Here is a 27,473-nt window from a genome sequence, read left to right on the forward strand (position 1 = left end):
AAAATGAACTATTGGTTAGTTCCAATGCAAGTTTAGATATAACATTGTACCGGATACTTCGAATTCTCTGGCCTACTCGGTACTTGTGTTTCAAATCTTTGAAGAAAAAAAAAAATGGGTTTGCCATGAAGATTGCATTGAATTGCAGGTACATGTAATAACACAACCCGTTTGTGTTTCATGTAATAATTACATGCATAAATTGTAAATTATTGTAAATTGAGATTTCGTTGATTTTTTTTTTCTACGTAGCCCGACCAGACGCCGTGCGAAGCACGGCAGTTACTGCGTACATGGTACCGACCTAGCGCTGGGCCGGCTGTGTCCGTCCTTACCCGGAAAAGTTTCTATGTACGTACACGCACAACCCAGTCGCTGTATAGCCCGCCCGGCGTCTGGTCGGGCTACGTATTACTGTACCGCATTCACCTATCCCGCTTTCGGTATACTTCTCAACGAAGAATCTTGTAATAAATGGAGTTTGATGGCTTTTAGGATACGTAGCCTACCGAGTCTTCCGACGATAGAACTAGCTCTCATAATATCTTGGAAGAAGGACATGTGAATCGGAAAAGGAGGAGTCCTTTGATTTTAGGTTAGCGCTCTCATCAAATGAAAACACGCAAGATCGTACCGCAGCTCGAGCTTAGAAGCACTGCACTAGCACTGGACACTGTGTATGATGATGCGAGTTATGGCAAGTGAAGTGCGGCCAGCGCTCGCCGCGCCCATAGGCACAGCCAGCCGTAGAGCTAGCCACAATTGCTCTACGTATAACTACTAGTAGTTCCGCAGCTCACTCGGCATGTTGGCTTGATTTCGCTGTAAGTTGGCTTGATGTTCGCAGTCAACAAGCAGTATTCCGCAATTCAAATACGTATCGCCATCGTATCGAAGGGTCTTTTTCCAGAAAAGTATGTTTTGTTTTTCGCTTTTAAAAACATTTGAGAAGATTCCGATTTCCAAGATATTTTCACACATGTTAAGTTACATATCTACCTTTCATTTTATACCCAAAGCACCTTCTCTTTCGCATGTTTTGCACAACTGAACACTCATCCCCAGTCCCTTTAACAGTATTAGCGCATAGAGTAGTTGATCACATTTTATAAATTCTTTCTTCAATATGCCAAATTTACAAATTTACTGAGACGATTTCCATGAGGATTGATTGATTGTTTGCATGGGACACCTATTCAAGGAATATCAGCATGGGAACAACATTATACCTTATATAAAACATTCTTTCCAAAGGGAAGTTTTCTAAAATCTTGCTGGCAGACAGTAAATGGAATAATTGAGTTTGTTAGATCACAGGCACCATGTGTTGTTAAGCAATGGCACTGATTGCACAGGACTGATCTACAATAAATAACAATAACAAAAACAAGAAACAGAGATAAGGACATCACGTGACGATCTGGCGGCTTGTGTACGACCTTTAACCTCATCCTCCTCCGCTGAAGCCACGGCGGGCTGGACGAAAGCCTGACCCCTGACCTCCCCAGAGAGGATTGTAATCTGTGTAACATAGAGAGAGAGAGAGAGAGAGAGAGAATGGGAATAACGTCATTGGAGAGCAAGTACGATATGATAAATTATGTAATGCACTTAACCCGTTGAGGACGGACTAAATTTGCTACATCATACATTTCCCATAGACACCTGCCCGAGCATACTCAGGACTCATCCTCAACAGGTTAAGAAGGCTTTGAAACTGTCCTGTTCGGGGAAGGCTTTGGCTGAGAAGTTGTGAATCTATCAACTCACATGTAATGTCATGCGTTTATTCTTCAGGGCATACAGTCTGAAGTAATATGCATTGCATTTTCGGTTGTATTGTCATTATCATCACATCATTGCTTTTTATTATTATGATGGAGAACTGTTGTGATTATGAGACATGCAGAAAGTCATGCACTGTCAAATTTTATGGAACGTAGCCATTGCCACGACAGAGACGCGACTTCATTGATTAGGAGTTCCTAATGACTAAAGCAATTAAGCAACAGTGAAATGTTAAAAGCTAGAATACAACTTGACATTAATTCTTAAGTACATGAAAGACATTGTCATTTTAATTGTTTTAACCAAGTCCTCTAGCAGGGTGCACAATGGCCATGAAAAGAAGGACTATGATGATTAACTGTATAAATAGAATTGCCAAGCTAAATGACGATTTTTTTTTTTTTTTATACTAACACTGCACTATCAAGAGGAATGTTCAAGATATCATAAAATTACTTTCAGAGCAAGTTGCTTGTGTAAACATATTAGGGCTGATCTGTGTAACAGGAATAGTTTACTTCATATCAAAATTTTTCATTCCTGTGAGTCATAAAGACAACGCGGAATATTAACAGATGGCCAAATATCCAATCTTACGCAGTAATTCCAAAGCATTTTGAATGCTGGTAAACGAACAGAACAAACTTTCATATAAGTTACAAATCATGAGTCTTCGATGAGAATTTGTTGTCTTTTTCAGGACATTCCTATCATCTCAGAAAATACTGCATGTACACAATATGTTCCTGACAGTAACTTTCTGCCTCAATGGGCCTAACAGCCTTGGCAGGTATGATAATTGTGAGTCATAATTACCTCTGCCAAGGAGGTTACATGTATGATTTTGCCCACGTTGGTTTGATTGTTTGTCTGTTTGTCTGTGTGAAAAAAAAAAAAAAAAAAAAATCTGTGAAGAGATTTGGATGGAACTTGCAGGAAAAGTTGATGATGACACCAGAAATAGATCATTTTGGTAGTGGTCCCTAAAACAAAAGGCTTCTATATTGGGAAATTGGGCAATTTTCTGCATGCCTGTATGGACAGAAGTGGGTTGCTTGGCGGAGGTCTGCGCTCTCCGAGTGCTTTTCTAGTTTTGGTTGCAATGGTAATGCAGATGATTCAGAATGACTTTTCTCACCATCTCTTATCCTCTTTTTGGGTTTGTCTTGTTTCACTCTCTGTGCAGCGGCTCCTTCATCCTGTCACAAAGAAATGAGAGTGAATAGTGCATACAGTGTAAACATCAATGCTTTCATTACAGTACAGAGTCATACAATATACAAAAATGAAACTACAATTGTATGAATTGGTGAGTAGGCTCAGTCGGCAGCGCGTCTGCCTCTGACCCAAGCGACCCGGGTTCGAACCCGAGTCTGGACTGAGCAATGTTGTGTGTAATCATACCATTCCCTCTAGCAAGAGGCAAAACACTCTGTCCCTCGGATAGGACATAAAATGGAGAGTCACAACTCATGCACCTAAAAGATTCCGCTTCATTTATTCCTCGCAAAGAGCTGGGTGTTTAACTCGGTGAAGTTGTCCCGCCTCAGATCCAACTGGATCCCATGGAAGACCAGCTTTATAGCTCAATATGGGCTATCCATCAATGTTACAAATATTCTCTCATTGCCTGTCATTGTGGGGTTCAAATGACAGTGCTTTACCTGTCTACAATTCAAACATGCTTGATACAAATAAAGACAGTTTCCAGTATCTTCTTAAATCAACAAGTTCTTTCATGCAACATACATAAACTATTCACACTCCAAATACACATGGTGACCCTCTTGATATGAAACTACACATTGTGACATAGAACAAATATATGCATGGATGTAATGCCATACACATACTCTGGTACAGTACGTTATGACATCATACCTGTAACGAGGGGGGGGGGGGAGAGAAAGAGAAAGAAAAAAGAAAATGTAACGGCTGAAGAAAGTATCGATTCACAGGTTGGAACACGGGTTTAAAGATGCGTACACCCAGACTGGAAATGGGTCTAAGCGTAAGTGCGAAAGAGGAGTCGATAGCATACATGTAGGTGTCTGTAGGAAATTTGCGCTGTCTGCCCGCGTATGCATTCTACTAAACCACCGCAGCCCTGTTTCATAAAGCTGTTTGTAAAGTTACGAACAACTTACGAGCGACTGGTGATCAAAGATCTGATGTGCTATACTTATCAGAATTTCCGTAATTCAGCACAAGAACTGATCACCAGTCACTCGTAAGTGGTTCGTAACTTTACGAGCAGCTTTATGAAACACCCTTACGTGCCCTTAAAGGGATTGTATAGTTTTGGTTGAGACCTAATTTCAGGTTTCTAACATTTTTTGGTGAGATAATGAGAAACCTCTTATGAAATATGAAAGAGCATGTAATTCCATGAGGAATTCAACGTTTATTTGATGAAAATTGGTTTTGAAATGGCTGAGATATCCAAAACAGAACGATTCTGATAAAGTGTGGGACCCACATTTTATTACGATCGCTTTGTTTTACTTTGTTTTTGGATGTTTCAGTCATTCCAAACCCGATTTTCATCAAATAAACTTTGAATTCCTCTTAAAATGGCATGCTCTGCACTATTTCACAAGTATTTTCTTGGTATCTCGCAAAAAGTTAAAAGCCAAATTCTCATCTCCACCAATACTGTACCATCCCTTTAACTGAGTTACCTCTGTAACTTTTTTCTTGGACTTGTAGCCTAATCCTTTCTGATGCCTCTCCCAGTCTTCAATCTCCTCCTTGGATTTCTGCTCAGCTTTCTGTGTCAAAAGATTCCAGAAGAATATGTCACATTGCATCAATTGTATATCTCACCATACAGCAAATAAAATATGTTTGTACGGCATCATTTCAACAGAAAGTACTTTGTCATGGCAGAACTATACGACAAAACTAGGTTTGACAAATTATAATATGTGCAAAACAGTAAGCATGATGGCTTCTAAACCAAAGATGAAATACATGTACTATCTATCGATTAATTTCGCCTTTTAGGAAAAGCAATATCACTGGAGTCTCATGGCAAATTACAGAACTCCAGCAAAAAAGGAAATAAAGATGTAGAAGGACAAATGGTATTCATTGATGTACATACATTCAATTAATATCTATGATTTACAGTATACAAAACATCCTTTTATTTTCTCTCTCTCTCTCTCATGACACTAAAAATGAGCACTTCTTCAAAATTTATTATCTGAAATATCTCTGAAAACACAAGGCTTTATTATGCCTACTACTTATGCCTGCTAATTTTTTATTTATTACTATTATCATTTTTCGTTTGTTACATCAATGTAAGATATCAGTTTTGAGTAGACACGTCGTATAAGCATTGCATACGTACAAAAACTAGAGCATGCCTCTTTGCACAGGCATAGCGCTATAGCTGTATTTTAGTGATAATCTACTTCACCAACTTTACCTCTTTTTGTTTCTTTGCATACTCTTCAGCCTGTGCATCATACTGTGCTTGCAATCTTTCTCTCGCCCTCTCCATAGCCTCCTGCCGCTTCAGCACTTCGTTGGCGTCTGGAGAGAAATCATTTCATAAATACAACATTATCATTCCTAACATTATTATCATCCATATTTCCCACTTCATAAGGAGGTTTGATGTTTTATTTGTCCTTCTCTTTTATTAAAAAAACTTTTTCTGGGTTCTAGGTTTGTGATACCCACTTGGGTTAGTTGTGAGATCGCAATTACAATGTACAGTTGTATGTGAATTGTTTCACTCTTGATTTCGCAAGGTGTTGATTCACACTGACAAAGCATGTATAGTCTTTTGTAGCCAAATGGTGGTTTTCACAGGTCCTTGCCCCATGCATGGCCACACCATCTCAGGCTCTTGTATCAGCCCCTATCTCTTCCATTTTGAAATAATAAGCTGTAGGGGCTTGAGTGTGAAAGGTCTCCAGGTCCATCACCATCCTAAAATGAAGACTGTGTAACCCAGGAAGATTGGGAAAGAGGTTTACTTTCATTTGCTTTAGATAATTTTACAGAAAGTGAGACTTACCGTATCTTGAGTATTCATCCTCCTGTTTCCGTTGCTTTCTCCATCCTTGCAGCCTGGTATCCAGCCAGCTGTTGAGGTACACCAGACCGATTACTCCAAACAGAATGTACCAACCATAGCTGGCTACAAAATCTGAGGCTGTGGGAAGAGATACATGTACATTTTTAAACAGTCACACATTGTGTATGATTCACTAGAGTATAGCCATAACACCATACCGTGGTATTCAGCCCTGTACACATTTATTTATTTATTTATTTATTTTTATTCTTTTATTTATTCATTTTTTTTTTTTTTTGGGGGGGGGTCACTCCACTTAACCCGTTCCTTCCGCAATTCTCTAAAATTTTAATACCTTTAATGTTCCCAAACGAGATTCTTTTTGCCCGTTGACAGAGAACGGACAGGTTGGCAATCCACCTGTGCGAAAGCAGTCACGTGGTACATGCATTCCCTCCCCACGGTCAACTACATGTGCCCTTGAACAATAGAAATATGGATCGGGTGCGATGTATGAGTAGAGCGTGCACTGATGGACTCACAGACTCTTTTGTTCTACATAAATCAGGCGCCAGAATGCGATGACTGGGGTCAGCGAACCCAGATATCTACATGTACATCCTGCTACCAGGTTCCCGGTGATTCCCGTACAACTCAGTTGCTCCCACGGAATGGGTTAAGGTACTGTAAAACATGATATATTCGCGGCATGAAATTTACGCGAATTGGAGCTGACAGCCTTTTTCGCGGCATGAAATTTTCGCGAATTGCCACTGGCGTTCAATGCATGTAGCGTAGACAAAAACTTTCGCGTGCATTTTAATTTCGCGAATTTTGGTGCTCGCGAAATTCGCGAAATTAAAATGCACGTGAAAATTTCTCGTTTTACAGTATACAATGGTCACCACAATAAAGTCAATACAATTCTAGGTATGAGAGCTGATAATATTACAGCTTTTCTAGACACTATCATCAGGCCATTCAGTTGAAAATACAGTATCAACAAATTTTCAATTAACATTTTTTGCTGACCATTGTTTGTACACAGATGACAGTCCAGTGTTACGTATGGTGATGTTCGCCCCAAAATTTTCATGTTGGCACTCCTGCACAGACTCAAGATTTTTCAAATTCATAAAGTTCTTCCGTCAAGATGTTTTCATTGCAACTGATTGCAACTAACATTATATTTACACTGTATTACGTATGTACCAAGGGTACACGTATTGTTACCATTTTACCAATGTCTTGAGGCTTGAGCATCTACTGTACACTCGACATCTAGAGCTATTTTGTTACAATGTTTTACTAATTTAGTAAATTACAAGTGCATGCAGTGGCACACACTGCGACCAGCCCGTTCGGGATCCCACAGACAGACAGACACAGTATACAAACCTAAGTACACCTGTACACCATGTAGACTAGACCTTTTACTGTAACGTTAGAGTATAACTGTGTGATACGGAGTGCCCCGGCCGGGTTAGCACTAGCAGTGCCAGTGCAGTGCAGTGCCCCAGTGGCAGTTCAGTGATGATACAGCATACCTAGATTTCTATACAGTTTAGTTATATAGACTCTACATGTAGATATCTATAGCTTACTTTTATCAGAAAGTTAACCCTGTAGCTCCATTGTACACAGTTGATAGCCAACGCAATGCGCAAGTATCAGTACCCAGTTATCAATTATTCCAGGGCCCCATACCTGTGTTAGAATTGTATAGATCTGCACTTATGATTGGGGTGGCTGTCTCAAGAGGAAGTCTTTCTTTTTATGAAATGGGGCCCAGATACTGTATTACATGAGACGATTCACTAATTTTGGTCTAAATTTACTCAGTCAGCTCAGCTGCTAATGTTAAACCGTTACCTGCTGCAAAGCCATAAGACACACTCTCTGGAGTTGTGTTTCCTTCCTCCTCATTCAGCTCTCGATGCTCAAAGATTCCCGACATTTTTGCGAAGAAAGTTCAGATCTGACTCGCTAGAACTGCATCTTAATCTTTAGACTGTAAATCTGTCACATGGGACCATCGGGATCGGATAAGTTTGACCTCTAAATTGTTTTACGGACGAGTTGTTGTCACAAGTCGCATGCACTTGATTACGTAGACAGCTAGCTGTACTGCAATACGTGTAGAATGTTCCTTGTTTACAAACGGTTCGTTGCACGCTCATTCGCTCCGCGAGAAAAGCTTGCTGACCCCATTCGTTTCTGTTCAAAGTCCCAAGCATGACGTGTTGTTGATCAGTATAGTGGCAACCTCGTTTCCAGAAAGAGTATCGGTCGTCATTGGGGATTGTACAGTCTTCTACAGTATACATGTACCACCATTACTCGTATTCCCCACAGGTAAATTCCAATTTTATAATTGTCTACCCAGGCCTCCTCCTCGATCCTCCTTCTCCTCCCCCTCCTCCTCCTCCTCTTCTTCTTCTTCTTCTATTTCTTTCCTCTTCCTCCTCCTCCTCTTCTTATTTCTCCTTCTTCTTCTTCTTCTTCTTCTTCTTCTTCTTCTTCTTCTTCTTCTTCTTCTTCTTCTTCTTATGCCGACTGCAAACGCAGTCCTTGATCAGTGTTGGACCCGACAGCGTTTTTTTTTAAGACGGCACAGATTGGGGCATGGCGCGTGTTAAACCTATGGGAAAAACGTTGGGTTAGGGTTTTTGGTTATGGTTAGGGTTAGGGTTAGGGTTAGGGTTGGGGTTAGGGTTAGGGTTAGGGTTAGGGTTAGGGTTTGATGGTTAGGGTTAGGATTAGGATTAGGGTCAGGTTTAGGGATAGGGTCCCCGATAGATTTTTAGTTTCCCCAATCTGTGCCGTCTAAAAAAAACACGCGACCCGACAGTTACACAGAGTCTGTTCATTTCCATTTACCGTCTACTGAATCCCCTGATTTGCATTTAACACCTCGATTCTACCGCATGGAAATTGTAAAATCTTCTTCTTCTTCTCAATCTTCTTCTTCTTCTTCTTCCTCTCCGTCTTCTTCTCTTTTACAACAACACAGTATTATCATGCAAGTTTACTGCAAGTGAGAGTCATGCTATTGATACTTATGTTTTGTTTATTTTTTATTTTTTAAGATTTCAGACAGTGCTCAGGGCCTTGTTGGTTGATTTGCACTTGAATAGCTAGATCATTTACGCTTAGATATATTGTAAATTCTACTACTTTTCCTATTTTCAAAGTCAAATTTGTATTTAGTTGATCAAGAACGCCCATTGGTTACCGTTGTGCAATATAAATGAGTATCTGAATATAAGAACGACCCAAGTCCATGGAAGACCATTTCGAGTAAACTAAAAAAAAACTTCATATTCTTTATTATTTGTCCAATAATATTCTATTTAACTGTGATGGGAAGGCAACATTGTATATGAAAATTAGAACATATATTATTATGACAATTAACATTTACATTAATTGTGCAGAGGCCATTTTGTGTGGTGGACTTGGGTCGTTCTTTGAATCATATAAATGATATTCTGCTATTATATAGAGATGAGAGAAGGATGAGAGAGGGCGCTATAATATCAATGTAAGAATGACCCAAGTCCTTAACTCATTCATTTCAGGCACTTCCGGCGGTGAATAGGATTTATCATTTATACACAAGATGAGTCCATGCATAAGCTACAATTTCCAATGTCAAACTGAATTTGGCCAAAAATTGGACTTGGGTCGTTCTTATATTCATGTACTAAATGTATTAAAGGACGAGTCCACTTTCCCGTGTGGATTGAGAAAATGCAGCATTATTATTAGAACAAATCCGAAGTTTGAGGAATTTTCGTTCTTGAGTTATGAATTTCTAAAAATAACCATCCATGCGCAGTCCCTGCTGGGTGAGAAGACTATGTCCCATGCGTATAGAACGACAAAAGGAAATTAGAGAAAATTTCACAAAATTTTACTTTTTGAAAACAAAAAGTGCACATTTCCTCGACTTGTCACAGGCGTGTGAAATTGATATTATTCCCCCTGCTTTCTGAAAGAGACAAGTATAAATTGTTATTCCATTATGGGAGAAAAGTGAAAAATATTGAATCTTCTTCATATTTCTTTAAAAAATGTATCGTTCTTTAGATGTGTCATTGACTTATTTCGGCGAGAGTGTTAACACGTGTGACGTTACAAGCTGTATATATCTTCTCATCCAGCTGTAACTGAGCTGAAAAAGACCAATAATAATATTCATTACTTTTGACGGCGGATTGTGCGATTTTCCTGGAAACTTTCACTGATGCATTCTAGGCCTACTATTATTGCTGCACTCACTCAATCCACAACTCTATATGAAGGTGAACTTCTTCTTATAAATGTATATTCAGCTTCAACAGTCATGTTTTGTATAATTGTTATTCTTAACTTGCATGTGTACATAATTATAGAATTATTAAATATTCCCATATGTACACATTCAAGTAAAGAATAACAATTATACAAAACATGACTGTTGAAGCTGAATATATACTTGGTATGGTGCATTTTTTCTTCTTGACTTTAGAAATATATTTTCCTGCCAGCTTGTAGGGCCGTTAAAGTATCATATCGTTATTGCATTCGCTATCATCCCAGGATAGTGACTGGGTATGCATGAGCAAGTATAAGAACTGCATGAACTATAAATTTCGGAGTTCAGGAATTGGTCAGTGAATGAATTCGCGGCTTTGGCGCAAAACGAACTGTATTCTTGTTACGCATGATATTTGCGATTGATTGTGATATGCCAAACAAACATACAAACAAACAAACAAACAAACAAAACAAATATAAGAAAATGCAGGATTTATGTAATCATAACTTCAGGAATATTCCTTGTTATGTTCCAAGTGAGGATCACTGTCAGGGTTTATTCCAGTTTCTTGATAAAAATATATAGGCCCTATACTCTAACTTGCAATGGAGTCACTTTAAAAATCGGTTCCAAAATGGCACTTTATGGCGCTAGCCCATCTAATTGCGATGAATCTCTAATACCAGGGAGGTGAGCACCTCCCTGCTAATACTTACCTCTAATCAAGAGTTCCCAGCAAGCACATAAATTGCATAATATTTTCATTACATCTATTTTAGACAAAGCGACACCCTCTGACTGCGTCACAGTTGTTCCACTGTTTACGGTGTATTGATACAGGAAAAAATGATGAAAGTATAATGAAAAAATAGTAGATTAAAAAAATGGGTAAAGTTTTTTTTTTTAGCTTCAAAGATCCCTATGCGCTGATAAATAAGCAAATGGATATATTATGGTATCACTTTATTTTGAGATTGATTATTCTTCGAAAATGAAAAAAAAATAATATATTAATTTAGAAATTTCGGAACATTCTTTATCAAATCTATTATTTTGAGATTAAATCTGCCAAAAAATATAAAAGAAAATTTGGGATATCCTTTTTTATCAAAGCTTTTAGAATAGTCCCTGTTAGACCTTTGCATCAACTTCCTGAAGTATCACTGAAAAGGATTTACTTTGCTTTATTATAGGGATGATGGACTGGATTTTCTAAAATGTTAAAAAAATGACGTTTAACTCGTGTTGCGATCCAACTTCACATACCATTCTCATTAACTTGAATTGTGTGATTGTGTGTGTGTGTTTGCTTGTTTGTTTGTGTGTTTGTGTGTGTGGATGTGTGTGTGTGTGTGTGTGTGTGTGTGTGTGTGTGTGTGTATTGTGTGTGTGTTTTTGTTTGCGTGTCTGCGTGGAACGGCATGCCTTTTTGTGTGTGATATGCTTGTGACCCTGCACCTCAAAACAAACAAAAAGTCGCCAGACGTGAATTTTTAGTTAAGACCATATTCTGAAAGAGCAGACTTTAAGCTTTAAAATGATGTATAACTCAAATCAAATGGACTCTCTTAACCTATCTAAATATTGGAAAGAAAGCACAAACTCAGGAAAAGTGTGAACTGAGAAAAGAGGCTGTGAAGTACAGTGTCTATTCAAGCGCTTAATCTTTACCAAACCGTGCTGGCTGTGCGATGAATGGGACAAAAAAAAAAAAAAAAACAGGAAGTAAACCACCAGAGTAACAACAATGAAGGGATTATCAGATTAAACTGAAATTAAGCATGCCTCATTAACACATTCTGTTCATAATTAATGCCAACTTTCAAAGCAGTAGTGCTATCCTTTCAAAAGTTATTAGAGTTGAGAGTGAAGAATGAGGACAAGGTTTTTCAAAAATGAAAAAGGGATTCTAAAGACACACATATTCACACTATTCTACCAAAAATGTTCGAGATAAACTGCTAAAAAACACACTTTCCTGCCCGTTTTATGATACCAAATTTTAGCATAATTTATAAAAGAAGACCCGCTCTTTCAGAAAATATGAAAAAGTCAAGTTCGGCTAGGTTGACTCACTTCACTTATTTTCAGTCCTCACGCAAAATCAGTGTGTGCGACTTTATGTTCGTTTTGAGGTGCACGGTCACCTATGTGAGTTTGTGTCATTACACCTCACTGATGAGTCGCCGACGTGTTTTCGTTGGGCTTTTATAAAACGCAACGACACTCCTGAAATGGACAAATGCGAGTGTTTTTTTTTCGCGCCATAATACGAATATTAATTGTTCTCTTTGCCAGCTATAGGATGCCTACACATATGACTATGTGGTATAGTCCATGATAGCATTTCTATACTGATCTCTCTCTCTCTCCCTATACACCGTTGAACTGCCTTGTAAAACACTTTTCTCCAAATACCATTATTTACCTTCATTCAATGACAAAAAAAAAAAACAACAAACAATTTGGTATAACTGCACATCGTAGCAAAACATTTTATAAGCTATTCTGGTGCATAACATCGATTCTGCATTTTTGGAAAAGAAAATTTAACAGGGGCAATGAATGAAACATGCATTATAATGAAATCAATATAGCACACCATTAATTACCGATAAAAATTGAAATGGAAGTAGACCTTATACATGTGCATCATAGGGTCCTATCCAACATAAAACTAATCATTCACCTAAACAGTTTTCCCCAACTGTCTTTCTTAACAACATTATACATGTATATTTACAACCATCCCCAACAAATGTGATTAAACTGTCTGAACGCTATATTTCAGGGTCTGAAACGTAACATCTTACCAGTCCTTTTAGAAATGAGTTACAGTGTATATTATGAAGAACACCGCATTCAATCTCGTTATTCAGTGGTCACACAGAAATGCGGATCGTTGTGAAAAACCTAATGTCATTAATTACATAGGTCTGTTTCTCCCAAGTTTAGAACTTCGATGCTTGTGTGTGTGTGTGTGTGTGTGTGTGTGTGTGACAAGGCTGAACACAATCTATAGACAGAACGTGGAGGGGATTGAGGACCGGTCTGACATGCTCTATACAAAGATCCTCATCGAATTCTCTTCGACCACTGAAGCAAAACGGATTGTGTTTTTTCTGTACGTGAGTAATAAGCTGTAGTTTCGTACCCTTAGATATTGTATTTGGATTGATTCACTATAGTTATCATTGTGGAGGTCCCCACTGTTAATTTTTGGGACATACCTTCTCGTCGAGGTATAGTTTCTAATTTATGCCCATTGACTGCAACATGGGAATTAAAGACACTGCGTTCGTCCCATCATTGTTGCTTGCTAATACATGTACAAACATTAAAGTGTCTGCAACTGATATGTTTTATCACTTATAAAGCATCATCATCAAACATATCAATGTCACTCAATTCTATCAATATTGTGCACTGAGATGCATTGAAATCTTAACAGTCATTGAAACACGAATTAAACCAATGAAACACGCAATGTCAAGTTCATTTCACCGAAGAAAGTTAATTCAAACAAACGTTTTATTTTCACTACAGTATGATGAAAAGTTAGCGAAGTTTTACTGCTTCAGAAGAAGAGTGATAGCCATTATTGTTCACAAACACTCTAATGTAAATCAAGTGAGACAATCACTTCACTGATTCAAAACTAGATCTGTCCACTGGGTTCTACATTAGTGACAATGGTTGATTATTCTATCATTCAGATGTACAACATGCCCTTTAGAAAAATGTTCAATCAGTGTTTTTTTTTTCCTCAACACGGTCACTACCAATTAATAATAAAAAAAAAACTCCGCTCAAATCTAGTGGAAAATATACAGAAGAATGCAGACTTTACATAGTACAGATTCTCAAAATTGTTCTTTGAAAATTAACCTGTTGGATATCATAACCCGATATGTTATTCACAATAATGATTCATAATTCTGAACATTATGAATTACAATACAAAGTTTGAAACTGCGCGGTAGAAGTTACTTTGTAAGATATGAATTGGCAAATGAGAAAAAAAAATGTCGATCAATTTGATACAGTACAATGATTGACGGTATAATGCCGACAAGCCATGCATATTATAAAACATGGGCCCTATTGTATGGTCAACTTAAATGATTGAAAAGAGGTGTTATCTCCACATAAGTATACTGGCAAATTTGAACCGTTTACCGACAACGTTGACCCCGATTTCTGTAGCTATCATATAAAATAATCATATTTGGGTAAATTTTACAAGTTGATACTCCTGATTTAGCATGCAGATTAATGTTCTTGTCAGCGAGAAGAAAATAATCGGAGGAGACACATTACTGTATTGATATAGAGCTTAGATTATTTGAATAATCTTAAATGGAAAGATGCATAGAATTTGTCCTAAATGACGAACTATTTCCGTGAAAGATGTAACTGTGTTGGTCTTATGGTTGTAACTGTCTTGGCCTTGGCTGTGAAAGAGATCGTACAGTTTTGGTTGAGACCTAATTTCAGGTTTCTAACATTTTTTGGTGAGATAATGAGAAACCTCTTATGAAATATGAAAGAGTATGTAATTCTATTAGGAATTCAACGTTTATTTGATGGAAATTGGTTTTGAAATGGCTGAGATATCCAAAAAAGAGCGATTCTAATAAAGTGTGGGACCCACACTTTATTACGATCGCTTTGTTTTACTTTGTTTTTGGATGTTTCAGTCATTCCAAACCCGATTTTCAGCAAATAAAGTTTGAATTCCTCTTAAAATGGTATGCTCTGTACTATATCATATGTGTTTTCTTGGTATCTCACAAAAAGTTAAAAGCCCAATTCTCATCTCCACTAATACTGTACCATCCATTTAACTTCTCAGCATAACATCTTTAAGCTACATGTAAACCAGTGCAAGAAGAGATGCAGCTAAGATGGCAAACACTGTGTTAGCTGCCAGGTATAGGCTTGTGCCCTTGTTGACAAAGAAGGGATAGCAGGAGATTCGGACGATCTCTTGGTTCGAGCAGTTGCCTCTACCCCAATCGTCGTGCTCGCACTCCGAGAGATCCGTCCCGTAGCTCCAGGGGCAGTCCACGTTGGTGAGGTGGATGGGCCCAGTGTCGAGTCCCGCCACGCTGATCGGCTCCGAAGCGTTGACGCCGGCGAAGTCGAGCTGCCTGCAGACCGTGCTCATCTCGTAGTAATGCCACTCGTCGTCATAGCAGATCGAGCCCCACTCGTTGTCATGCAAGATTTCGACGCGGCCTTCGTAGATCGTTTGGCCGCCCACAAGACGCAGTGATCCTTTGCAATTAAAGTAACGAGAAAGGCCGAGATATTCAACAGAGCCTACACCTTCTGATTTAATTTATTTCCATTATTGCATAATAGTCATGTGATTTTGTTAATTTACTTTCCTGATATTTCTCGAGGTGACATGGTATTGAAAGTGGGTTTACATGATGGCCTATACACTGTTGTTAATAATGCTGCAGATAATTACAGTAAGTCACTGACAAATTTCTTGTCACCGCCGCCCCGATGCCTAAATTTAATATGTTTGAATCACGTTGGATTTTTGACAAGTTATTTTTGTTAACCCATTCCATACGGGAACTTGGTAACCCGTGCATTAAGTCTGTGGGGATTTTAGAATTCAGATATTGAACGGGTTAAGTGATTAATTATGGCATAGATCTATCGCACTGAGAATGTCATTTTTTTGTTTGCTAAAAACAGTGTGTCTTGTGATAATAATAATAATAATAATAATAATAATAATAATAATGATAATAAGAACACACAACAAATGTATAATATGCCAACGTTTTATAATCATTGTAACGTGTTTAGGTGGAACAAACATACAAGAAACCTTTTCTTGGCTGTCAGCTATAGCAATTAGCATAAGTTATAGACATTCAAACTTCATCTTACTAAAATATCATTCAAAGAATGTCATTCAGTCTTAGATCTGTTTTAGCTAGAGCTTTTATATATAATTATTGTCTGAAGTAATTATTTTGGGAAATGCAAAAATTACCTTTAAAACACTTTTTTTAATTTTTTTTTTATTTAAAGAAGAACACTTTGAAAACTTTCAAAAAATACCGGTACTCAGATAATGATTTCGAACCCAGATTTTTTTTTTTTTTTAAGTGTGTGTGTGTGTGTGGGGGGGGGGGACGACAATGAGAAAGAAAAATAGAATACCTTCGTGATAGCACTCGACAGCTGCAGGCCCCTCCCACTCGCATTCATACCCCTCCTCTTCATGACGGCACTCAGACAGCTCTGTTTCAAAACCAAAGCACTGCACCCGCGAGTAGTGGACAGGACTGCCCAACTCATCCAGGTGGTCGTACTCCCACCAGCGAGCCACCCGATAGGCGCCAGCTGAGTACCCCAACTGTTGGCAGACCACCGAAGCATCAACCTCGTCCCACAAATAGTCTGCGCACACCGTGCCCCACGTGGAGTTCAAGAAAATTTGCACTATTCCTTCGTAGTCATTCTTAGATTCGACAAGGCGAACTGAACCTTTTTGGGGGAAATATGCAAACGAATGGAAAGAAACAGAACAAATTATAGTGAATGAACAAAGTCACGTGTTAGAATAATAAGGACTGAATTATTATCGCAATATAGGTGTTATTATAGCATTAAGCATAAATTAAGAAGGTAAATGAATGAAAAGAATAGAACAGAAAAAAAAGAAAAGAAAAGAAATGAGAAGAATAGAATAGAATAGAATAGAATAGAATAGAATAGAGGAAAGTAGACTATTGCAGACCAGTATAAGAATACACTGGACTATAGAATGCAAAACAAAAGAATAGAATAGAATAGAATAGAATAGAATAGAATAGAATAGAATATAGAACAGAATAGCTAACATTCAACGGAAATACCAAAAAAAAAATGATCACGAACTATGATTAATAGAATGCAATAATATTGCATGATATAAGAATGATACACATCGATAAAAGTTTATAACTATAGCCATAAAACTATCATGAAGATACATTTATGCGTTCTGACACTCTGACACAGCACGCGAGTACATTTTTTAGATAGGTGGTGTGTATGTGTGTGTGTGTGCATATCATACAAATTTGTGTGTCGAGATTGAGAGAAAGAGAGAGAGAGAGGAGAATGTGTTTATCAAAATAGCTTTAAAAGAGACTAAATTAGCAGCGAAGACAGATAAGGTGACACTATACGCAACCACTGGAAATCTATAATTCGCGTAGTACTACTACTGCAGTTAGTAAGCAAAATGTGCTCAACAGAAAACAAACAAACAAACAAACAAACCAGAAAAGGAAGCTCAAGGAATGTCAAAGTTAGCGCACCAGCTCTGTATTTTTCCAGACCAGCCCACCCCACCCAACACCTTTGATAATAATATCACCAAATGTGCATAGCTGTATACAGGTATGGGGCTATAAATAGGGGATGATGTAATGGTATCACGAGACTCCAATTCGCTTGCACGCATATTTAAATTTCGTTTATTCTGTTGCAAACACAAACAGGAAATATTAATATCATAAACTGCAGCAATTTCTTCTTGATTTTCAACAATAATAGTAATAAAAAAAATCATTTCAAGATGTTACGGGGGAATATAGTTGATAATGTATTTACGTATAATCCTAGCTCGAATTATGACAATACAGGGGACGTTTGCATCTATATAGACGATGACACATCATGCCGGCCTTTTGCGTGCTTCTCTCACTACCGTTACAGTGTCTTAAAATTTGCGACATTTCTGAATCTGAATATCTTTATGTTTATCATTTTTACGAGTAGATACAGACTATTTTTATCTATATAATTTATTGATTTAAAAAATTGGAGAAACTTAATCATTTATAATTATTCTTTAAATGAATAACTCAAGTAAGAAAAGCAAAATTTGAGAGAAAAGAAAGAAATGATACAAAACGTTCATTCAGATATTAAAGTCACTTGTCATTTATGTCACATCTTTAACAATTATCTTACTCAATATGGCAGAAATTGGAGGTGGTTCAGCAAATTCACAAACATACACAAAATAAAGAACGTCGGACATCTACTTCAAACTGAGCGCTTGAAACTTTATTCCTACCTGATAGAACATCCTCAGGTACTGTGCGTGTAGTGTTGTCTGCCTTGGCGTTTTCGAAAAGGACGACGACCAGCAGGACGACAATCGCCTTCGACATTGTTCCTGCCATCCTGTTAGAAAAGGTTCTGAATCGCTCTTTCAGTTACAGTGTGTGTAGTCTGTTCGAGTCCAGGCAAGTGCAATGATGAATTTCGGCTACTCTACATCAAGAGTGCTCGGTATTGTTTGATTACAGAGGGGAAAAAAATGAAAAGAAAATAATAGATGATGACGTACTAACTTGAACAAAGGAGGGACGGAAACGCTAGTCATGGTCTTCTCTTTTCTTCAGCATATTGATAATGTACGTGATGTATATAGGTCTGAGCAAACATAGAGGAATTTCACATAATGAAGCAAAGTTAGGGGCAAACATTAACACTCCGAACAGATTTGATTTAATGTGAAAAAGTTTGATAATGCAATATCGAAAGGAGAAGTTTTTTAATTTTTTTTCATGCAAAGCCTTATTAACAGCATCAATAGCCTTGCTGTCATAACAAATTATGCTATAAAGAGAAAATTACTACAATTATATAGTTTTTGTGATAGAAACGATAATGATAACAGCAACAATAAAAAAATGAAATGAAAATAGGGAAATTTTAAATCAATTCTTGTCTTTCAGCGTGTAAATGGAAAAATAATCAAAGTGTAATAAAACTTGTAGAATTGATATTTCATATTGACATCAAGGATATGCGTTGTTTAGCTGCATCATGGTATTTGCTCATGGAAATTGAAATTTTACCAAACAAAATTAGGTCTTGCCTACACAGCAAAGAAAAGAAAAGAAGAGATTAAAAAAAAAATAAGATGGTTCTGGTACAGAAACACAGCAAGAAAGATCAAAGACTCATCAAAATGACCAAGGCACTATCATACGTACCACTTTATTGCTTGCCAGCAAATTGACGAAATGCAGACCACGTATGGTGGTCAAACGACAGGTAGTAACTGTGACTATACAGCTCATTATACCAGTCTACAGTTCAGCATTTGACCTTGTACGAAGTTTGACAAAAGGGTGGAATAACAAAAAGTAAACTTTGCCTTTTTGAAAGTTCAATAACGCTGTTGAAATACGTTCAGTGTCAATAATAGGCTATTTTACGTGCACTTCTCAATTCTCATTCAATTTCTTTCTCCCTCCGTTGCCCTTTCTCTATTGGCAGTATGTCCCCCCCCCTCTCTCTCTCTCTCTCTATATATATATATATATATATACTGTAGTATATAGATATATATAATGTATACGTATAACATACGTATGTGTGCCGTGTATACTTGTATGATTATCTGTATAGATATATGAAGAGTTTTATTGCAAAATGCATGAGCTAAATATAAAAGCGTCATTTTTAAACATTTCAAAGTAAGTCCATCATCAAATAGAGCAAACTTAACTCTTACCAGATACAGTAATACCTCGCTTGTGACATGACAAGAAATATTCTTGAAGTTATGAGTAAAAATCCTGTTATTTTCTTTGTTTCTTAGCAGCTTTAATCACAAATTTCTCAACTTATCAAGAATGGAGTTAGCTCGTTTTACGATGAAACTCATACTTTCATTATTCAAATTATCTTATGAGTAGAATAAACTCATTCTTTATTGGCAAAAATGCATTACCAGTTTATTTCTTCATTTCTTCGTGGAGCCAATGCGTGAATTCTCAACATTATATACGCGTATATTTATGTACTGTATGTGTATGTGTATGTGTGTGTGTGTGTGTGTGTGCGTGCGTGTGTTTATATATATATATATATATATATATATATATATATATATATATATAATTATTATATGAATGAAGATCTTGCTTCCAAAAGGCACTGAATCCATTGAAAATGATGGATTTATCGCCTTTTGAAAGCAAGCTCTAAGCAGTATGAAATACAAATGGCATGAATTGCTTTGCTATTATAACACAGTCATTATGTAAATACACTCCTACATTATTGTGCTTATATCTTCTGTATTCTGTGGTGTGTTTCTCTCCCCCCCCCCTCTCTACACCCCCTCATACACACACACACACACTACACACACACACACACACATGTTTCTCAATTTGGTTGTTAGAGTGTTGATTACACATTTTCAAATTTAGATTCTGGTTTAAAAAAAAACAACAACATATTTTTAAGATACATGGGTACGACTCTTTCTCACACATTTTCTCATCAGATGGACAAATTTTACTTTATACACAAAAGGTGAAGATATTTAAGTAATATTACCTCCAACATGAAGACATATTCTTATATTTTATGTAGTATCTAGTCAACATACTGGCTGTAGTAGGCCCTACATACCCCCCCCCCCCTTTTTTTTTTTTTTTTAATGAATCTTCGATTCCGATTATTGAGACGTGCATTCACTAATTCTCGCTATGCTGCCCCGGCAGTCAGTTTGTTTGTTTGTTTGTTTTTAAGATGATCCTATGTTGCGCTCGTATATTATGGATCTTATGGCGCATTGTGAAATTCTGCTTTATTTCGATACCTCAGTTCTGTTGCCCGACAACTAAATATCTGTATATTAGGAAGGACGCGCTAAAAAGCAAATATCCTCTTGCTCTTTTCGCGTAACGATTAAAGCTATCTGCCCTCGGTAATTTCTTTGAACTTCTATACACTGAGATGAAGTCGAGAGGCAAAGCACTGTGAGAAATCACCCCTGGTCAGGGAAATACACTCTTAGATCATAAAGATTAAATATTTTTCGACAAAGTTCCTAAATATTTTTATTTTCAATTTGAAGCATTTAAGGCGTATGTATAACCGTGCACTGGTTGTCCCTGACGCGTGCACGTTTGACGTATATTATTGACTCTTTAAATTTATGAGCCGTAGGCTGGTGTCTTGACAATAAAGCGACAAAGACAAAAGTAGACGTCAATGTAAATTAGGAATTATTTCTTTTTAATTTCTGTCATTTAATTTTTCGGATGATGTTTTATGATGATTTCGTGGATATTAGTTTGCTTCACAGTCAGGCAGTGTTATCATTCAGTGACTAAAAAACGGGTATGTCCACCCTGACGTCTCATAAAAGACCTGCAGACGTCGTGGTGTATTGTATCAAATAGATAATACTATATAAGCCTTTTTACAGGCTGTATACCTTCTTTACAATTAATTCATAAATTATTTGTCTTTTCACTCTCCCCTTCTTTTTTTTTCTTCTCGTTCTCGTCTCCATAATTATTTCCTTCATTCCTTGTTCACTTAGCGTATGAATATATATTTCCGTATATCTTTGCATTTTTTCTATTTCCTGTTTTTTTTATTGTTTTTTTTCTGAACTATATGCCACTCGTGTTTCTTTTGTTTATTTGTATAGGTACTTTGAATTGTCACCAGTTTTGTGTCCTACTCACTCTTCCCTCTTCACCTCCATTTCCCTTCTCTCTCCTCTCTTTCTTTCTCTCTCTCTCCCCTCTCTCTCTCTCTCTCTCGTCATTTCCTTTTTTTTTCAGAATATCGTGTATCACTATATGGTATATTTCTCTACTTTTTTTTCGTTTCACCAATCGTATTTCATTCTTATCTACTTTGTTATAGTTGTTTTGTACCGTTGACTTTTTAAAGTTATTTGCAATTGTGTATTATTGAATTAATAATGTGATGCATTGTACACATATGTATATGTTTTTACATTGGACTCCGATAGTACCCAGGGTATGGGTTGTTATGAGCAAAATAAACTTTCAACTTTCAATTTTCAGCTTTCAAGTACAGTAGGCTCAAATAATCAGTATTCCTCTTATGTGAGTGACGCGTCTCAAACACAACAACAACAAATATGGACGAATGAATGAATGAACGAATGAATGGGAATACTGCACAGCGGAATGTCCTGTTATTCCGCATTGCTCGTTGCGCTGCTTGCATTTATCTTCCCACTGCATGCTAACAACAAGATTACGTGGCAGCACAGCACCACGGCCACCTGTACCGCGATGATCTGCACAAACGAGTGTGGTATCTAGACTGAACAAGTAGAGCCTACACTTGTACTGTACGTGTTTTGTGACTAACGCTGTTTTACGCTAGGAAGATTTCCTTGCTAGATTATGCAAAAGGAACAAGAGAAGTTGTAACCCCGATTATTGAATTTCCAGAGGGTTACGACAGGACCGACGGACGAACAGACGTAGATTTACGTGTAGTTTCTGCAGAGTATGCAAGATCGACAGGTGTGTATGCCCATACGCTCCCGCTGCACAAACCCTGCTGCTGCTGTTCATAGTAGCCGAGGCTTCCGGCCAGCTAATTGGCCTGTGTTGTGGCTGTGTGGTGGTGCTCCCTGATGCTAGCCTGGCCTGGCCTGGCTACTCAAACTGAAATGGCTATAGCTAGAACCAATCCATCACAACTAACATTGGGGCCCTTGCGGTTCACAAAGTCGTGAAAGTCTTACTTCCATTATTGACGTGAGAAAAGCCAGATGGAATCTATGTGTATGTTTGTTTGAGAGAGGGGAAAGAGTGATGCCAGCCCTAGACTAGTATGTAGTAAATTTATAGGCTGAAGACTAGCCAGTGCAATGGCCAATGTCTGGTGGTTGTGAAATGTGATAAGCTTATAGATGGTAGTAACGTTAGATTCATTGAGATAGTTCAGCTGTCTATCACAGTATCAAATTTTAAAGATGTAATCACAGTTTATAATTTGGCTTTACACTGTTTGTAATCTACTGAAGTTATTTACAGTATATACCAAAAGAAACTTTGCGTTAAATTTACGTGTAGCGCAAGCGCCGATCGGTACTGCGTTAATCTTTCTGCGTTACAAAATTAACGATCACCGTGCGTGAATGATCGTTACAGATCGTTACAGATCGTTACTGTGCGTTAATTTTTAGATCTTGCGTTAGCGGACTTGTCATGTGGACTGGCAAGAAATTCTAACGAAACATCGTTAATTTGCGTGAGGGATCGTTACTCATCGTTACTCATCGTTACTACAAACGTTAATTTCCCCAATCGTTACTTTGCATTACTTCTACTTCTACGAAGATACTCAGCAGGATCCATAAGTCAGGATGTAGTGCTAAGGAGTTGAACTTAGCTGCTCATTTGCAGTGCATGCTTGTTGGTGCATTAAAAATATATGGTGCGAGTAAAAATCCAGTTCCTCAGTCTAGATGCTGAGTGGAAGAGCTCCCTTGAAGGCCTCCAATGAAGTGGCTTCAAGGGCATTTTTAGGAAGCCCATTCCAAGCAGTTACTGTACGTGGAAAAAATGAGTTCCGATAGAGTTGGGTTCGGGTAGGAATTGCCAGCAACTTGTTTGGATGGTACTGTCGTGTGTTGCTAACAATCATGGGTGATGTGTAGTGCTGTGCATTGATGGCTGCCATGTTGTGCTGAATCTTGTACATGAGGAAGAGGCTAGCAGCATTTCTTCTCCTCTCCAGACTTTCCCATTTAAAGGACAAGTTCACCTTCATAAACATAAGGATTGAGGAAATGCAACAATATTAGTAGAACACATCAGTAAAAGTTTGAGGAAAATTGGACAATCGATGCAAAAGTTATGAATTTTTTAAATTTTTGTGTTGGAACCGCTGGATGAGGAGACTACTACAGCTTGTGAGTCATATGCGTACAACAGTATAAAGAAAATGTAAAAGAAAATTCAACATATTTTCACTTTTTTCGCATAATAAAAGAGAACTTGACTTGCCTCTTTCTAAAGGCAGGGGGAATAATATTACCCATAACATTTGTCGGTAACGAGGCAGGGGAATGTGTACTTTTTTCAAAAGATGGAATTTTGTGAAATTCTCTTTATATTTTCCTTATATGTGACCGTGCACCTCAAAACAAACAAAAAGTCGCCAGACATGACTTTTTAGAATAAGACCATATTCTGAAAGAGCAGACTTTAAGCTTTAAAAATGATGTATAACTCCAATCAAATGAACTCTCCTAACCTATCTAAATATTGGAAGGAAAGCACAAACTCATGAAAAGTGTGAACTGAGAAAAGAGGCTCTGAAGTACAGTGTCTATTCAAGCGCTTAATCTTTACCAAACCGTGCTGGCTGTGGGATGAATGGGACAAAAAACAGGAAGTAAACCACCAGAGTAACAACAATGAAGGGATTATTAGATTAAACTGAAATTAAGCATGCCTCATTAACACATTCTGTCCATAATCAATGCCAACTTTCAAAGCAGTAGCACTATCCTTTCAAAAGTTATTAGAGTTGAAAGTGAAGAGTGTGGACAAGGTTTTTCAGAAATGAAAAAGGGATTCTAAAGACACACCTGATCACACTATTCTACCAAAAATGTTCGAGATAAACTGCTAAAAAACACACTTTCCTGCCCGTTTTATGATACCAAATTTTAGCATAATGTAAGAGAAGACCCGCTCTTTCAGAAAATATGAAAAAGTCAAGTTCGGCTAGGTTGACCCATTTCACTTATTTTCAGTTCTCACGCAAAATCAGTGTGTGCGACTTTATGTTCGTTTTGAGGTGCACGGTCACATATTGTTGTACGCATGTGACATCTAAGTTATTCATACACTGCAGTAGTCTTCTCATCCAGCGGGTACTGCACAAAAACTTCAAAAATTCATAACTTTTGAACGGATTGTCTGATTTTCCTCAAACTTTCACTGATGTGTTCTACTAATACTGTTGCATTCTCTCAATCCTTATGTTTATGAAGGTGAACTTGTCCTTTAAGTTGATCAATCATGGCAGAGACACTGTCTGGACGGTAATACCTCTGGAGGGTGAATCTTGCTGCTCGCCTTTGGATGGCTTCTATTTGGGAAATGTGTTTGTTTGTATGTGGGTTCCAGACTGAGCTGCAGTATTCTAGGTGTGGTCTCACTAGGGAGAAGTATGCTTGTTGGCGGATCCTTTGCGAGGTCTTTCGTAGGTTTCTGCTGACTAGTCCTAGCATCCGATTGGCCCGGGATGTGATGTTGTTGATGTGACTTTGCCAGGATAGGTTGGATGAAAAAGTTAACCCTAGATACCGGAGATCTGATACAGATGCAAGCGGAGATGCAAGCATTACTAACGATTCAGGTGAAAGCGCTTGCGTTAATGAAACGTTAATGTTGATTAACGCTAAGTTTCTTTTGGTATATACTGTAACATTTGTTAAGTGGATTGCCCTGTTTGTATATCCACACAATATCATAGGACTGCTTGCTTTTTAACTACACGCAGCCGCTGTCGCGAAGCGACAGCTGCGCCACAGCGGTCTGGTCAGGCTACTTCCACTTGCTTTTATGATATATGCAATAATTGTATTATATTGTATGGTATTTTTCTGAGTCGAGTTGACCTTTCTGTGTCTTTTGAGTCAAACACACCCTTGGCCTTGTCACTAAACTGTCCATTGGTAATTGTTGATATTATGAAAGCTGTGTCCTGCTCAATAATATCTTAGGTTTTCAATCACCCAAATAAATATATTGAATATATCCTCGCTGTGATTCATGTTGGAGTTTGAAATTCGTATGCTGTAAGACTACGATTTATATGAATAATAATGGTAATGTAATTGTCTATTGGCTGTGAGCCATTTCACACAAAACAAATTTATGAGGCATGGAGCAGTCCTAACTGCGACCAGCCCAACTGCTTCGCAGTCGGGCTGCATAGTTGCAGCAGGATCCCTCCCCCCCCCCCCCCCCCCCCACCCGGGGTTTAATAGGAGTAGGAGCCTAGTCCCTGCCCTGTTTGATAACTGTGAAAGCATGAGGTTTGAACTGAACTATTATCGACTTGTATAAATAGTGCATAAAACGCAAGATGCATATACAATGTATGTACAAGTGTATTAAGATCGAGAAATCAAACTGATGCTGAAGGCAAGCCTGTTGTGCTTTTGTTTTTTAATATTTTTCCTTGCTGTTGTACCTGCATTCAATACAGAAAGGACTGGAAGCAAAAATGGACTTTGACGATGCTCTGAAGAAAGTTGGAGAGTTTGGTCGTGCACAAGTCGTTCATCAGGTGGGTTGGGAATTGATGGAGAAGAATGAGTGGAAACTAATTTCTTGATGCTTACAAACTGTTCACACAGCTCTGCTGCATTGAACATTATGTACAATCTGTGCTGCTACACAGGCTAATGTGAATGTGTTTCCAACCATGCAGATCATATGAGTAGCAGGAAATAATTGAAAAACCCTCGGGTATACACTACATGCCGTCTATAATCCTGTTTCCTTGATGCTATGTCACTCTACAATATGTATAATTGCCAGGTCCTTCCGAATAATTGTTGATGACCTTGTGAAGTCGAACCTTGAAGATATCCTGTAATTCGGATAGCAGTTTGTCCATGAAGCTAGTAAAACTCTGATGGTTGCGCAATGTACTGTGAAATGAGGAATTTTCGTGTGCATTTTAATTTCGCGAATTTCGCGAGCGCCAAAATTCGCGAAATTAAAATGCACGCGAAAGCTTTTGTCTACACTACATGCATTGAATGCCAGTAGCAATTCACGAAAATTTCATGCCACGAAAAAGGCTGTCGGCTCCAATTTGCAAAAATTTCATGCCGCGAATATATCATGTTTTACAGTAACTGTCCAGTAGAAGGCAGTGTGGAAAATAAAAGAAATGATAAGGAAATACAGTTGTACAATACAATTATGTACAGTAAAAAGATGAGTTTACAAGTGAAATCTTGGGCTGGGTTTAGAGTAGACTGGAGCTGAGTCTACAGCAAGCTGCATCCCTCTGAAGACAGGATGGGGCAGCCTCCTGGATACAATTGTAGAGCAGTTGATAGTGCTACAATGTACATGTATGACAGGATTCCGAGAAAGAGAGATGCCCAGTAGGTACACTGTACATACAATCAATGTAGTTCCAGATTATGATTGTCTGGGGATGAAAAGAGTACATTCCAACCTAAACAGAAAGATCCGTCTGTCCAGAGGAGTCTTTCATTTTTTGACGTTATCACTCAGAGGGGATTCCCTGAAGCCAGACACAGTCTCTGTGGAACATACAATGTACCTGGTACATGTATCCCTGACAACCAGAAACCGATCAGTCTTTCGGTCAAATTCAAACCTGTCTACGGTATACTGGCCACCCAAGGGAGACAAAATAAAGTGGCCATTATAGACACTTGGCCACTAGACAGGGTCTTAAACATAATTTTTCTCTGGAAGGGAATTGTTTACAATGGTCTATATGGCAGGTGGCCGCTATAGA

At 37.9% G+C, this 27,473-nt stretch overlaps 3 protein-coding genes across 3 annotated transcripts in view; 1 reads left to right on the top strand and 2 right to left on the bottom strand.

Annotated features, from left to right (window-relative positions):
• Positions 1-1,076: 1,076 nt before the first annotated feature.
• LOC139708471 (selenoprotein S-like) lies at positions 1,077-7,898 on the bottom strand. The gene is made up of 6 exons (XM_071620422.1): positions 7,694-7,898; positions 5,822-5,959; positions 5,225-5,331; positions 4,470-4,559; positions 2,927-2,987; positions 1,077-1,521 (listed from the first exon to the last, which is right to left on the bottom strand). The coding sequence occupies exons 1-6, from the start codon at positions 7,776-7,778 to the stop codon at positions 1,448-1,450; spliced, it is 555 nt and encodes a 184-aa protein (XP_071476523.1). The 5' UTR covers positions 7,779-7,898; the 3' UTR covers positions 1,077-1,447.
• A 5,715-nt stretch (positions 7,899-13,613) lies between these two features.
• LOC139708472 (neurotrypsin-like) lies at positions 13,614-19,219 on the bottom strand. The gene is made up of 4 exons (XM_071620423.1): positions 19,151-19,219; positions 18,223-18,436; positions 16,314-16,640; positions 13,614-15,404 (listed from the first exon to the last, which is right to left on the bottom strand). Exons 2-4 carry the CDS (start codon positions 18,329-18,331, stop codon positions 14,995-14,997), a joined length of 846 nt encoding a protein of 281 aa, XP_071476524.1. The 5' UTR covers positions 18,332-18,436; positions 19,151-19,219; the 3' UTR covers positions 13,614-14,994.
• A 3,172-nt stretch (positions 19,220-22,391) lies between these two features.
• Positions 22,392-27,473, top strand: part of LOC139708473 (solute carrier family 22 member 15-like) — a 28,550-nt gene continuing 23,468 nt past the window's right edge. Inside the window, exons 1-2 of the mRNA XM_071620425.1 lie at positions 22,392-22,468; positions 26,178-26,258. Coding sequence (XP_071476526.1) covers positions 22,454-22,468; positions 26,178-26,258 — 96 coding nt within the window. The 5' untranslated portion in view covers positions 22,392-22,453. The remainder of the gene's footprint in view (positions 22,469-26,177; positions 26,259-27,473) is intronic.

The sequence above is a fragment of the Diadema antillarum genome, unplaced genomic scaffold, assembly GCF_040938485.1.
Source record: "Diadema antillarum isolate AM-2024a unplaced genomic scaffold, OU_Dant_1.0 seq00001342_RagTag, whole genome shotgun sequence".
Taxonomy (NCBI): domain Eukaryota; kingdom Metazoa; phylum Echinodermata; class Echinoidea; order Diadematoida; family Diadematidae; genus Diadema; species Diadema antillarum.